This window comes from Colossoma macropomum, unplaced genomic scaffold (assembly GCF_904425465.1).
Source record: "Colossoma macropomum unplaced genomic scaffold, Colossoma_macropomum, whole genome shotgun sequence".
Classification (NCBI taxonomy): Eukaryota; Metazoa; Chordata; class Actinopteri; order Characiformes; family Serrasalmidae; genus Colossoma; species Colossoma macropomum.
In genome coordinates, this window is record NW_023494809.1 from 3,658,458 (window position 1) to 3,673,301 (window position 14,844).

Sequence of the window (14,844 nt, forward strand, 5' to 3'; positions counted from 1 at the left end):
ACAGTACATAATATCATTAAAAGATTCAGAGAATCTGGAGAAATCTCTGTATATAAGGGACAAGGCCAACAACCATCCAGACGACGTCTTTTTCAGGGAAGGCCTTGATTATTTCAGCAGGACAGTTCCAAACCACGTTCTGCATTACAACAGCATTGCTCCATATTAAAAGAGTCCAGGTGCTAAACTGGTCTGTCTGCAGTCCAGACCTGTCACCACTGAAAAAATTTGGAGGGTTATGAAATGTAAAATATGACAAATGAGCCCCCGAACTGTTGAGCTGCTGAAATCCAATATCAAACAAGAATGGGAAAACATTTCACTTTCTAAACTACAGCAGCGTCTCCTCAGTTCCCAAACACTTACAGTGTGTTGTTAACAGAAGAGGTGATGAAACACAGTGGTAAACAGGCCCCCGTCTGAACTTTTTTGGAATGTCTTGTTGGCATCAAATTCAAAATTGTTGTATATTTTTCAAAAAAACAATAACATTTCTCGGTTTCAACATTTGTTATGGTGTCTTTATAGTATTTTCCTTTAAATATGGTTTACATGATTTGCATATCATTGCATCCTACTTTTATTTACATTCTGCACAGCATCCCAACTTTTTTGGAAATGGGGTTGTAGTTTAATTTAAATTTAGTTTAAATTTAATTTATGGACTTTTTTAGCCCTGAGGTTTTGAGAAATCAAGACAAAATTAGCTATAAATATTGATTATTTCTTTTGTTTTTTTTCCAGTTATATTTAACTGGCTTTTGTCCTTTATAATAATAATAATAATAATAATAATATAGTAATAATATTTTTCTTTTTTGGCCCGAAGAACTCAGTGTCCATTATTTCTATAAACAGTCTGAAAAGAGGAGTCGTCAGACCACAGTACATGTTTCCACTGTGCATAAGTCTATTTCAAATGAGCTGGAGCCCAGAGAAGTCGGCGGTGTTTCTAGATGCTTTTGACATGTTACTTCCGCTGTGCGTAGTACAGTCTTAACTTCCATATGTGGCTGTAGAGACAGATGGTGTTTACTTACAGGATTTTATCGAAGTATTGCTGAGCCCATGCTGCGGTATCCATCACAGAAACATGGCGGTTTTTAGTGCGTTGCCATCTGAGAGGTTGAAGGTTGCGGGCATTCAGTTGTAGTTTTTAGCCTCGTCCTTTATGTGCAGAGATTTTTCCAGATTCCCTAAATCTTTTGAGGTTATTATGTACTATAAATGGTGAACTGCCTAAAATCATTTTAATCCCTGGCTGATCAATGTTATTTTTAAACTGTTGTTTTTTTTTGCTGATGCATTTTTGGCAAAGTGGTGAGCCTCGACCATCCTTGCTCAAAAAGGATTAAGCCTTTTCTGGATGCTCCATTTATATCCAAGCATCCCCTTCTTTCACGACATTCCTAGTCTTAAATTGCTTCTGTGCCAACTTGTTATGAACATATTGCAGACATCAATATCAGAATGAATATATATATATTGACAAAAAACATGAAGTTTATAGGCTAAAGAGTTAAATAAGTCTTTGCTCTGTTTTTGTTCAAATACAGGTCAAAGTAGATTTATAAATCTTTGTTTTTATTTGCATTTTACCTACTGTCCTAATGGTTTGGGAATTGGGTTTGTAAATATAACACACCATTTGGTTAGTTTGAGTCAGTTTAAGAAGTGATCCAAGAAAGAATTCATCAGAGACATTGAGTCATGCATCATGTCATCAAATGGGCTGTGTGTGCAGTGTATTGTTTGCATCACACAAGCTTTGCGGAGATGCGTGTTTGAAGGTTATATAGATCTTTGCAGATTGTGTTTTAGTACAGATAGCAGCGATTAATTCAAAGCAAGACTGAACACACAGTAGTCACTTTTCATCAAAGTAAAGTCATAATAAAATATCTCTTCTTCTCTTTACAAACACATAGTTGTCGCTGGTCATAACTGTGACTTTTAAGGGTTTGGGAAGGTTCCTGGAGCTGCAGAGGGATGTGGCAGAGGTATGCTGGGTGTGCTGTATTTGATTGTGATTGGGCAATGATCTCTGAAGCCCAGGAGGGCAGGTCAACGTAATGAAAGCACTTTCTGTGCTGAGCTGCTGACAAACCAATAGCAGTTTGCTGAGGAACTTGGTTGTGCTGTGATTGCAGCACAGAGAAAATACTGTAAAAAGGCCTAGAAGTTTTAGAACTTCAGTCTCCATAGTTTTTGAAGATATGGCAGCCATCCAGACCCAGATCTATTTATTTGATTGTGTATGACGAAGCATCCCATCAGATGCAGCCAGCAGACTAAGAAGTTCTCCTCTGGTGTTTGGAGTTTTGCGATGTTTATGCAGATGTGTGGTTTGTGCTTTCTCAGGTTTGTGCGTATGACCGAGTGGGGCTGGGCTTCAGCTGGAGAGTGATGGAGAACCAGACGACAGGCATGGAGAAAGTGTGGAGATCATCTACCACTGGAAGGTACATGGATTATAGGGCATTTCCTTAACTTCTGTTTTACCTTTCCGTCTAACAAGGTAGTTATTTATAACGTGTTAAAATGGAATGCAAACTACACCACCTCACAGAGCAGGTACTGTTTGGGTGGTGGGTCATTCTCAGCGCTGCAGTAACACTGATGTGGAGGTGGTGTGTTAGTGTGTGTTGTGCTGGTACGAGTGGATCAGACACAGCAGTGCTGCTGGAGTTTTTAAACACCTCAGTGTCACTGCTGGACTGAGAATAGTCCATCAACCACAAATATCCAGCTAACAGCGTCCTGTGGGCAGCGTCCTGTGACCACTGATGAAGGACTAGAGGATGACCAACACAAACTGTGCAGCAGCAGATGTTTAAAAACTCCAGCAGCACTGCTGTGTGTGATCCACTTATACCAGCACAACACACACTAACACACCATCACCCCATCAGTGTTACTGCAGTGCTGAGAATGATCCACCACCCAAATAGTACCTGCTCTGTGAGGGTCCATGGGGGTCCTGACCACTGAAGAACAGGGTAAAAGGGGGCTAACAAAGTATCAGAGAAACAGATGGACTACAGTCTGTAACTGTAGAACTACAAAGTGCACCTATATAGTAAGTGGAGCTGATAAAATGGACAATGAGCGTAGAAACAAGCTCATAATGTTATGCCTGATTGGTGTATACAGTTTAGTGCTGAAATCTTTGGTGTCTCAGAAAATTAAATGTGAAGCCATCTGTCTGGTCAGCAAGCATCTGGTCCAAAAACACTACCAAAATTATGCAAATACAATTCAAACAAAAAATGTTATGTGTGATGTGTTAGCTTAATCATTTCCAAAGCTCTCTTCAAAGGAGTCCAGTGTTTACAGGTACCGTCCAAGATCTGATTTATTTAATCAAGTCAAAGTTTATTTATATAGTGGTTTTTATAAAAAGCAGCTTCACAGAAAATTTACCGTAAGTAAGCCACAAGACTCTCTGTGCTACCGTGGTTTTACACAACGCGAAGGGGAATGAAGTCCCTGTAACAGCCTCAAGCGGCTCACTGCTTTTACAAAATGGAGAAACGTTGGCACATTATTACACAGATTCAGAGCTTATGAAGAGAGAATTAAACACATGCACATGTCAAAACAGCATCAGAAACTCATCTTTTCCAGAGACAATAGAAGTTATATAGAGAAGAGGCGAAGGTTTGCTTTGTCTTTGGTCCATTTAAACGTGTTAAAATGAAGTGAAATCATTAAGACAAATTGAACAAAGCCTGAATTACATTTTAAAATCTAAAATTTTAAGAGTTGTACTAATAACATAATTAAAAAAAATATATGAATACTAGAAATGATTTGGCGTAAATGATAGATTCTTTAAAACTCAAGGTGACAAATTGCTGCTGGATTCATGAGAGGAGCTTCTTACCCCAGTTAGAGGGACATCTTGCACCTGTAATGGGGACCTTTTTAAGATTTCACTTTGTCCTTTAAAAACAAAATTGCCTGTTACAGTTTATTCCTTTATTATTGTAGGCTTGTGCGTCATCATCCTGTTCATGCTAAAACATGAAAAAGCAATTTTTCACAAAATAATTCCAAATAATTCTGTTGTTGAGCTGTAAACAGTCAGAGTGGTTTGATGTGAAATGGTTCATTGTAGACAAACTTCCCAATTTGGATTTCATTATAGTGTTGGTGATATGTTATTTTTTTTATAATTATTTTATTTTCTTTATTATTTTATTTATTTTATTTTATAATTATACATCCATTTTAATTATAGCTTTTATAGGCTTTCTTGGACGTCTGGTTCCTGTTACACCACTGTGAACAATTCTCACTTGGTTAGAAAGAAGCATTTCACATCAAATCACTCTGACAGACTTTCCTTACATCATTTAATTCTGCAGAATTCCCTTCTGTTGTCAAATGATAAGTAGTCTAACAGCTCAAAGCAGTCATTTTTATTAGCACTATCAAAATTTACGTGAATAACCTTGTCTGATCTCGCAGACTGTGGTGTAGACATTGAACGTTGGAGGAAGTCGTTATTTCTCTCCTGTAGACAACCTTACCTCCCACACAAGGGCACGCGTTTGGCCCCCTGTCCTCCGTGATGGCCGGCCCTGATTTTCAATCAGCTCTGACCGTCCTGTTTGACCGTGTTAGAGGAGATATATGTGTGCATGTGCGTAAGCGTGTGTGTCCTTGTCCTTTCCATGGCTTCATTGGCTGCTCTGGTCGTCCGGCACGTTTGCTTGTTCTTATCTCATAACTGTTGACACAGTAACACCCTGGCTGCGGACGCTTTGGCTGCTCCGTCCAGCAGTCTGGCCGCGGCGGGAGGCACACGATTCGAGCAATCAATTTCTCTCCCAGAATTCAATAAGCAGCAAAAAGCAGACTCTCTGATGAATGCCCTTTCAGCCCGCTGCGGCAAGACCTCTTCATTTGGCTGCCGGTTTGATTTGCTGGGAAAGGAAACAGCCGAGCAGATGAACAGCCATAAAACACAGCACATCAGTTGTGGATGATTCAGTGATCCGTGGTGTTTCATATCGATGAGGACAATATTAAACAAAGCTACATTTTCAAGAAATACACTTAAGATTAACAGAAGTTGGCACCTCCTTAAGGGAGCCGTTGTGCAGAAAACAAATCAAATGTACATAGTTTTCCTCTTACTCCAGATGTAGTCCATCAGCCGGGGTGTGTTTGGTGTTCAAATTTTGCTGAACGCAGCGGGCAGCCAATTTAGATGACAGATGTTGTGCCAAATTCTGACTCCTCTTCCGTGCCCGCATGTCACTCAGGCATATTAACACCTAAGATTACATTCACTGTTTCTGTGCACAGATTGAGTATCTTTGTCTTGTAATAGTGGTGCATGTCAAGGTCTAGAATATTGCTGTTGTCAGAAGAAAACCTTGTATCTCCAAAATGGTAACTTTACAGGAGAAGGAAAAAACCTGCTTTACTTTAAAGGTAAGTCAATGGAACCAGACTTTTTTCTGAGTCATTTTTAGTCATTTCTTTTAGTCCATTCATCATGGAATTTACGTACAGTGTAAAGGGCAACAGGCATTTTCAAATAATGAAAGAAGGTTGCATGGTCTGATGAGTCCCATTTCTATTCACATGGACTGTCGGATACATGTGTGGCCTTTTACCTGGAGAATTGATGGCACCAGGATGCACCATGGGAAGAAGACGAACTGGTGGAGGGAATGTGGTGTTTGACCATCTGGCCAAATGGTTTGAGGAACATGACGAAGAGTTTAGGATGTTGCTGATCAATCCGATGGAGCATCCGTGGGATCTACTGAAAGAAGAAGTCAGATCCGTGGTGGCTGCACCTTGCAAGTTACAGGGCTTTAAGGGATTTGTCCATGCCTTGGTGGGAACTGTTTTGGCGGCAAGAGGAGAACCAACAACATAGTGAATTTGGTGGTCATTAAGAAGGTGGTCATGTTTTGGTTCTTTGCCGTATGTAAACAACTATTAATCTTGAACTATCAAATTGAAGAAATATGTATATTACAAAAAACAACACAACTAATGCCTCATCACATGACGCTACCAAGCTGGGAGGATGAGGGCTAGCGCATGCTTCCTTTGACTGATGTAAGTCCAGCTGCTGCACTTTGGGGGAACACTTATTGCCAATTCTTTAATGAAGAAGCAGAATCTAGCCATGTACGTTATTTTTAAACAACTACGGCTTAAACAGAGATGATCTGTCGTTTTAATCCATAACTTTATGTCCCTGAACATAGACTCATGGTCCACATACTGTCAACATTCATGTTTCTTTACTGGAACAGACAGAGTCAACTCCACTTTTCCAATGATCAAGACTCTCAGGGATGTTTAAAAGTGAGGAAAATGGAGCAGACTCCCTGTGATCATGTAAGATATAGTGAGTTTGTTATCCCACTTCAGGCTGTAGCTCTTCACTGGATTACAAAGACTAATCCTGTAGCCTAGTTTGTTAGCGATAGCTAGCTAGATAGTTTAGTACATCTAGCAGATTTATTTACTTCAGTAAATCTATATGTAAAGGTGTTCTTCTACGTGACATCTATGTATGTTTAACTGGAATTGCCAGGTGTCTGGTTTGGAGAGTCCAGTTCTGAAGAAATAGTTAGATGCTGTGCCACTAGTTCTACAAGTTCATCTTGCAGTGCATTCCGATCTAATCTTCTGTAATAATTTTCATTCTTTGGATCCCAAATGAATGTGATCTCTGTGTAAAGTTAAGGGACATGGAGACAGAAGAAAATAATAAGCTGTGTAAATCTTGATAACAGCAGGCAAATGAAGAGTAAAGACTGGCATAAGCAGCTGTTTAAACAGCTGTTAGCGTTACTGGCTAGTTAACGCAGCTGGTTACAGAAATATTTGCTTAGAAAAATTCATGTTTGTTGTCATGGCTCAGGAAACTATCGGAATAAAAAATTACTAGCATTGAGATGGGATGGTGGGTGGGGGGTTGGGTGGTCTTTCTCAACCGCCCAGTAAACCTCATTTCTGTTTTATTTTCTTGTCTATTGATCTGGTGAAATCAGTGGTTAAAAAGTATGTCATTGGTGTTATCATTGTTTTGATTGGCTGCTTATTTTAAAATGTAAAGCCAGTCTAAAGGCATTCGATTTGTTGAAGTGATTAGAGTATCATTCTAGGCCATTGCACTTTTCTCTCTTAGCCCTCAGGCTAATCACTACACTGATGTGTGTTAGAGATCTGTGATCTGTATTTGAAAACACCAATGAAGAAAAAGAAGAAAGACATTATAATATTAGAAATGAAAATTGCGAGTGTGAAGCATAGTGGGTCAGGTGGTATGAGCTTTGCGTCCCCTCTAAGAAACCTATGCCAGTAATAGCATGGGACAGATTTGTCTGGAAACAAAAGCAAGAATTATAGTATTATTAAGCTAATTCAGTGTCATGCACATCTATTTCGTATGTAGTGGCCTTTAGAATTTATTATGTCTTGTACTTTCTCCAGTATGTGTTTTTTGGCCTTTTGGTTAACGACCATGTCAGAAATAATTCTTCCTGACCCCTTGGCTCACTGTCTCCTGGTGCATATTGCTAATTAAATTTATACCTGCGTGGTTAGTTTCGGGTCAGTCCGTCTCCGGTGTAATAGACAAGGACGGAGCTGACCGCTCTGCTAATGTTTGCACCGCTGTCTGGAGAAGAGGAGGCGGGGTCGGAGGTCAACGGATACACGTGTCATAACACGCCCCGGTGATGAATGAGGCGTCAGATACACTATGTCTAGCCTTCACTCATTCCGGCTATGTTCACCCATGTGCCTGCGATGGATTGACCTGTATCCCTCTTTTCTCCTCCCTCTCTCTCTTTCTCTCTCCTCATCTCTTTTCTCAGGATGGTGGACGACCTCCACAGATTGGTCAAGGCTGCTGAGATAGCCACACCCTTTATTCTGGTTGGCTCGGAGCTGGGTGCGCTTAATGGCAGGTTCTACAGCCACATCCATGACGCGTAAGTCTTCTCGCTTCAGATCAGTCAGTTTGACAGCTTGGACAAACCTTGAGACGGTAGTTAATGGATGTTGCCAGGTTGGAGCGTTGAAGACGCTATTTGCATAACTAAATGGGATAAAATCATGCACGGTTCAATAAAGTGCAAGAGTAAATTAAGATAGCGCTCAAGGGGCTCTCAGCTAAAGAAGTTTTGTCTGTGTAGTGCGCAGAGAGAGATCTTGGGTGGAACTCTCTTCACAATCATTCAACATATTCAGTGTGTTAAAGGATAGTTCAGTCAGAATTGGCTAATTGGTTGCCACTATTTTTCATTCATTTTCAGCCATGTTAGCTGTTATGATGACTGGATTAAGCACATGGATGCTCCAGGGCTCTAGAATAACGCCATCCTGTCACCCTAGAGATGAAAAAAGAGCTCATGCACGATGTTTAAACCAAGGTCTTAATCGGTTTGGGACACTTCGGGGTAGATTAACTTGCATGCAACAACAACAGCTGTACACGCCCACCCTAAAAATAGCAATGTTTAATCCAGAAACTGTTTGTAATTTGGTTTAAAAGTAGCATTTTTCCATCAAATACGTACCTCTATCATAATACCGATTTCTGTTATCATGTCAATGGGAATTCCTGTGTAATATTACCACAAAGTTAATGCTTCTGGCCACTCAGGGTTTTTTTAGCATGCCCTAGCTTAAACATGGACAATTAAATCTTGTAACAGACATTCAAAATGACATTAAAACGGAAACACAATAGTCGACATTTCCCACCAAAGTCAGTTGATACTGGCTTTATTCGGTTTGACTGCATGGAATTACGAAGGTTCAATGTTAATATGTGACTCTGTATTGTCCTAAGTCAGGGGTGTCCAAAGTCCTGCCCCAGGGCTAAATGCGGCCCATGGACAGATTTTAACTGGCGTATGGCTTCTGTTTTACGGTGGTTATAAGTGGGCCCGCCAGACAGTACGTTGCAGTTCTTCCTTTCACCTGATGGTGGCAGTTGACCAGACCTGCAGCTTCATTTAGTGAATGGCATTTAGTCAAGGCTACAGATATAAAGCTCAAACTAGACACTGAAAACTGCTGATTTTGACCAGATGGAAAACTTCTTAGAGTAAATTCAGTAGTTAAGTAAGTATTGACCCTTTAAGGTCAAACAAAAACGCTGCTACACTGCGTTTATTTGATATGTAAAGAACATTACCTAACAAAACTCAAAAATTTATAGATTTTGTTTAGTTTGTCTCACATTATAGTTTTCAACAAGTTAATGCTTGAATAGATATGATTAATACTTTAGACATGTTGTATTGTTAGTCTTAAACAATTTATTTATTATAAGCGCTTATTGATTCAAACTGTTCTGAACAAACAATCCAACAATAAAAGAAGCTTTGTGCATCTTTTATACAGTGGTAGGAAACACGGTAGCTCACAGAAAGCTCAGATTCTGTGTGCTGATATTTTGAAAACTTACATTGAATATTATTATATTGAAAACCTATACATTTCCAATGATTTGTGAATGATATGTCGGCCCTCAGGTGTTTTAACACAGTACAATCTGGTCCCTCTTTGAGAGAGGTTTGGACACCCCTGTCCTAAGGTGTACATCACTGCCTGGCCTTTAGCTTCAGTGCTTAGTGTAAGCAGCGCTGCTCAGGTTCTCTGTGCTTAGTATTTGGCGCACAGCGTGTTATGTTGAAACAGCTTCATTTGAAATTCGCAATGAACTGAGCATTTTTACACAGTGAGTATATAAATCGTAGGCTATGTCCCAAACACTCAAACGGACAGTGTGAGTCTCCAAAGAACAAGGTTTCTAAAATCGCGCAGTGCATGTCTGACTTTGGAGGACATTCAGCTACAGCTCAACCAGCCAATCAAAAGACTTCATACGTAAAACTCCACAAGTGAGCTCCTCAGATGCTTCAGCCTCAGATGAGATTCCTGCTGTGTTACTGTGCTACAGAGACTGGTGTTGAAAGAGACAGATCGAGGTTTAAACTATGAAGCACACTTTACTTAGACCTGTTCAGAAGCGCTTTACTGACAAGGAACTAAACCTGCTTTTCTCCGCTGCAGCACTACTCAATCAAAGGTAACTAATGAAGCATCAGCTAGATTGTAATGATTTACCTGTTTAGGTACACTGCACTCATTTACACTACATCAACAACTACTTAATCCTAAATAGGTTACTCAGTGTGGTATCGGACTCTGTATCGCTGAGTACTAAAAACTGTCTGGATATGGGATCAATGCATCCCTATTTGTTAGCTACATTAGCCGCGTAGCTCAAGTGCAGAACTACAGAAGCAAAATTCAGACACCAGGCATGTAGGTTGGTATAGTGTAGTGGGTAACACCACTGCCTCCCATGCTGCAGACTAGGGTTCGATCCTCCGCCAGGGTGAGCACCCTACACTATACCAATAAGAGTCCTTGGGCAAGACACCCAACACTACCTTCGCCTACCTGTGTAGAAAAAAATAATCAAACTGTAAGTCATTCTGGTTAAGGGTGTCTGCCAAATGCCATAAATGTAAATGTAATGTCTTTGCTGATCAACTATGTTTGAGATAAGAGGTATATTTTTTTGGCGAACTGTTCTTTTAAGGGTGACCTCATACCATTCACTTATCCCTGTCACGGCTAAGCCTGACAACCACCTTGCTGGTGCAAGTCTCTGAAGCAGTTCTCTATAAATCCCCCCTCTACTGTGGACTGATTACGCCCCCCCCACCTCCACCCTTCTTCTGAAAGGTTTAATGTTTCATCACCACTGATGCACAGTTGTTAACCCTGCAAATTAAGCAGCCGTGTCCCTGTGGCACCTGCGAAATGAAAATATTGCCCCCGCAATGGCATCGACCCCGTTCATTCTAAAGGGTGGCCTGGCTCGGTGACAGTATCTGTCTTAGCTTCATTAATCAGAAAGGTTAGAATGGGAGGTTGTGGCCAGTCCCCGTTGGGATTGAGTACTGGTAGCAACTTCACAATATGGGAAAGCTGTCACTATAACTCCTTTTCAAATAATCAGCAGTGATTTGTTGACAGGATGATGATGCTAAATTTAAATTATCCTGCTGGTCACAGGATAATCTCTGTCTCGAGATGACAAAAGTTGTTACCTTAAGTTAACAAGTTACTTATTTTGTTATCTCAAGATAACAAAGTTATCTTGCGATAGCGAGTTATTTGTCTTGTTATTTAAATATAACAAAACTGTTATCTTGAAATAACAAGGTACTCATCTTGTTATCTCATGATAACAATCCAGAAAATTATAGCAACAGCTCATGGCCTCTCCGGACTTCCATGCTATGGCAAATGGCTGAAGACTTTGATTTTCTCTCTTTTTTAAACGTTGCCATGGAGATGGCACTTTGGCAGTCACTTTTGTTTGTGTAAGGCAGAAAAAAGGCACGAGAATACAAAACTTTTAATTTCATCATCAAAATAATAATAAAAAAAAACATTGTGTTCACAAAGCTCAGATGTACGTAGCCCAATTTGAGATGCAGCATCGTACTTGATGAAGCAAAGGGCAGGTTTATCAGTTTTAATGTTTCTTAAAGGTTATATTTGCTGAGACCCAAACATTCAGTGAGCTTGGATGTTGCTATGTCAACCATAGAGACACCAAACATTGGTGGAGTGAGTTCATGTTGTCTGTGAGAGTTCGCAAAAATCGAACAGAGGACGAATTAAATAACGTTACTCTTTTGACATCCGAAAAACTGCGTCTGGTCTAATTAATGTAATCCTGATATTAATCACAATATTTTTATAGCATGTAGTGCTGTCACAGGTGTTCTGTTACTACCCTGATCACTATTTTGAACAGGCCTCGTCCTGGTGCACGTTCTGTCTTTCTGCTTCCTAAACCAGTTTTCTGTTTGTCTTCCATACTTACTCCATTTTACACCCCACAATCTCTGTCTCTGTCTGTCCAGGCAAGTGTCGGACTTGGTGTTGATCAGTCCGATTCCAGAGGACATCTTTGAGGAGGAGAAGTGGCAGCAGTACTGGTGAGTCATCGAGAGAGAGAGAGTGAGAGAAGAGAGAGCACTGAACAGAGCCTGCACACTGACACAGTTCTACTGCCCATCCGTTTTAATACACAGCCCTATTAATCAGTGGCCGGTGAGCGTTAGCAGCTGCTTCTTATCTCTCATCAGTGGCCAAATCAAGAGCGATTCCGCCCGTGTTAAACTCCTCTCACTCAGCACTATCTAAATAACAGCACATTCTTCATGTAGTTCAGTATTTAACAGCTGAGCAGTTCAGAATTTCTGCATCATTCAGCTGTTGAGTCATTGAGAAGTGCTCAGTTTTAGAGGTACTTACATTAGAAAACTTGATTTATAGTGGTGGTGATAGGATTCAGGTTCACAATGTCTGCACTGCAAATGTAGCCAGTTTACAGGGTGATTCAAAAAGATTCATCCGATTTCAAAGCGCCATATTTTTACAACCGTGAGGTGCTTAGGAACCAATCACATACCAATTGAAAGAGGGGATCATAGAGTTTCTGACCGTCACCTGATGATGGCTCCCTTCAGTCTGAGAGGAGATGAGACCCCTGAGCAGAAAGCGTTCTGCGTTCTCCACTTCAATAAGAGTGAATCCGTCATAACTGTGCAGCGTGGTTTTCGTGGGCAGTGAAGCTCCAACAGCTCAGAGCGTTCGTTGTTGGTTCCACAACACTGGATGATCTCCGAAATCGCACTGAAAGAGCCGTGAGTGCAGCGACACCCGACATGCTCAATCGAGTATGGGATGAATTTGACTATGGCGTTGATGTTGTCTGTACAGCTGGAGGAGGTTCATATTGAGCACTTGTAAAATTACATAATAAACTTTATGCTCATTTAAACCATTTACAGTTCACTGCATTGTTCTGTAATGATTTACAAGTGAAATAAATCATTTTGAAATCAGTGAATCTTTTTGAATCACCCTGTATTATATAAAACCAGTGAACCTACATGTCCTGTGGCTTTTTATATGTAATGTTGATAAAGGTAAAACAGTGGTTAATCTGAGGGAATAAAATTGTTTGGGCACTGTTTTGCCTTAAAACGCCCTGTGTATAACCCTCCGCCGTGAATGTTTTAAAAAAAATATATGCCAAAATCTCAGCTCAAGCTATCATAAAACTGTGTCTCCGAATTCATGCATTTATGTCCATTTCATTTCATAACCATTTCATATAATATCTTTTGGAGACTGAGCTTTTAGAGGTATTAAGCCCTTTGGACGTCTGGTTCCTGCCACCATATTAAAGGTTGGAGCGTTCACACAGACTTCCTGAGCAGTGAGGCACTGCATCCCGGCACTGCGTTTAGACAGAGGATATTGAGTACGCGGTAAAATAAAAGACGAAAAACAATGCAAACTAAAACCGAACAAAACAGCAAAATTAGAATTCATGCCCTTAATTAAAACGAAATACTACTTCGAGAAGCATTGCACCAATTTTTCTGCGAAGGTTCTACATAATTAACTCATTAAGATGTAAACAAAGTTGTTCAGAGTGTGCTGAATGACATACTTATTTATGTCGATTATTATTAATAATAACTCAAATAATTATCTAAAACATTGTATTTTAGTATATTTTATGTTGCCCGCCGTTTTATAAAAGCAATAAGCCACTTGGGGCAGTGAGTTACTGTGATTTTATCACGACAGCATGGCACACTCGACAGTAACTTTCTCAAATTCAAATCATTATTAAATCTATTTAAATTCCACTGAGAAGTAATTGATATGGATTATACATGCTTTTGTAATCATTGGTAACTGCTGCAACTTCTCAGTGTTGATCCAGACATGTAGTTTGAAATGGTGAATATATTCCGATTTTCCTTTTACCTGTACGGCTGTGTTTTTTTATGTAGGCTGCAGAACAGACTATGCTGCCTTCCCAGCATGTCACGGGAAATAATGAAGATATATCAGAGATTTGCTCTGTCACACTGAGCGAGCATTCTCATGTGGGCCATCTCGCTGCACATCCTGATTCATAACCTCCAACCGCTGTTATTTATTCCACGCTTATATAACACAATTGGGTTCCGTCAGATAAGAAATGAATACTTCACAACGGTCTAATTCATATGTGACCGAAAGTAGAGCTGTACCGTTAATCTGCGATGTGTGTCCAATTACCCTTTGATTAATAGGCGCTTGACCAGGCCAGCACGAAACAGCGAACATGCAATCCAATTACTTAGGCATGGAGAAATAAATGTTGGGGGTATTAACTTACGACTTAAGTTAATATAATGTATATGGAGCTCTGTACCAGATTTTGTTACTTATAGAGGCAGTGAGTAGAACTGGCTCCTTGAATTAAAGGAATAGTTCAGTGAAAGATCAAAATTATTCAGTTTTCCCTCAGCTTAAATGTAGCCGATCAGCCAAGACATGTTAGTTAAGTTACCCTTTATTAATCCCACAACAGTGAATTTCACCTCTGCATTTAACCCATCTGCAGTGAAACACCCACATACACACTAGTGAATGCACACACACACTAGGGGGCAGTGAGTACGTGCTGAAGGCGGTGGGCAGCCCTATCTGCAGCGCCCGGGGCGCAGTTGGGGGTTAGGTGCCTTTCTCAAGGGCACTTTGGTCACATACTGTCAGCTCAGGGGATGGAACCTGCAGCCTTCCAGTCACAAGATTGCCCCCCTAACCTCCAGCCCACGACTGCCCCCTAGGTGTCTGAAGCTTTTCTTTATTTTTGTATGGATGCTAAGAGGATAGTGTGGCTAGCAAGTAATGGAAATGTGTGCACCACACATTTGACATAAACACATTTTTAGTCTTCATGGCTGCTACTGCTGTTTT

The 14,844-nt window shown here is 40.3% G+C and overlaps 1 protein-coding gene across 1 annotated transcript in view; it reads left to right on the forward strand.

The window, feature by feature from the left end:
- si:dkey-122a22.2 overlaps nucleotides 1-14,844 on the forward strand; it is a 54,888-nt gene that overhangs the window by 9,131 nt on the left and 30,913 nt on the right. The window contains exons 5-7 of the mRNA XM_036558338.1: nucleotides 2,362-2,462; nucleotides 7,857-7,973; nucleotides 11,940-12,014. Coding sequence (XP_036414231.1) covers nucleotides 2,362-2,462; nucleotides 7,857-7,973; nucleotides 11,940-12,014 — 293 coding nt within the window. The remainder of the gene's footprint in view (nucleotides 1-2,361; nucleotides 2,463-7,856; nucleotides 7,974-11,939; nucleotides 12,015-14,844) is intronic.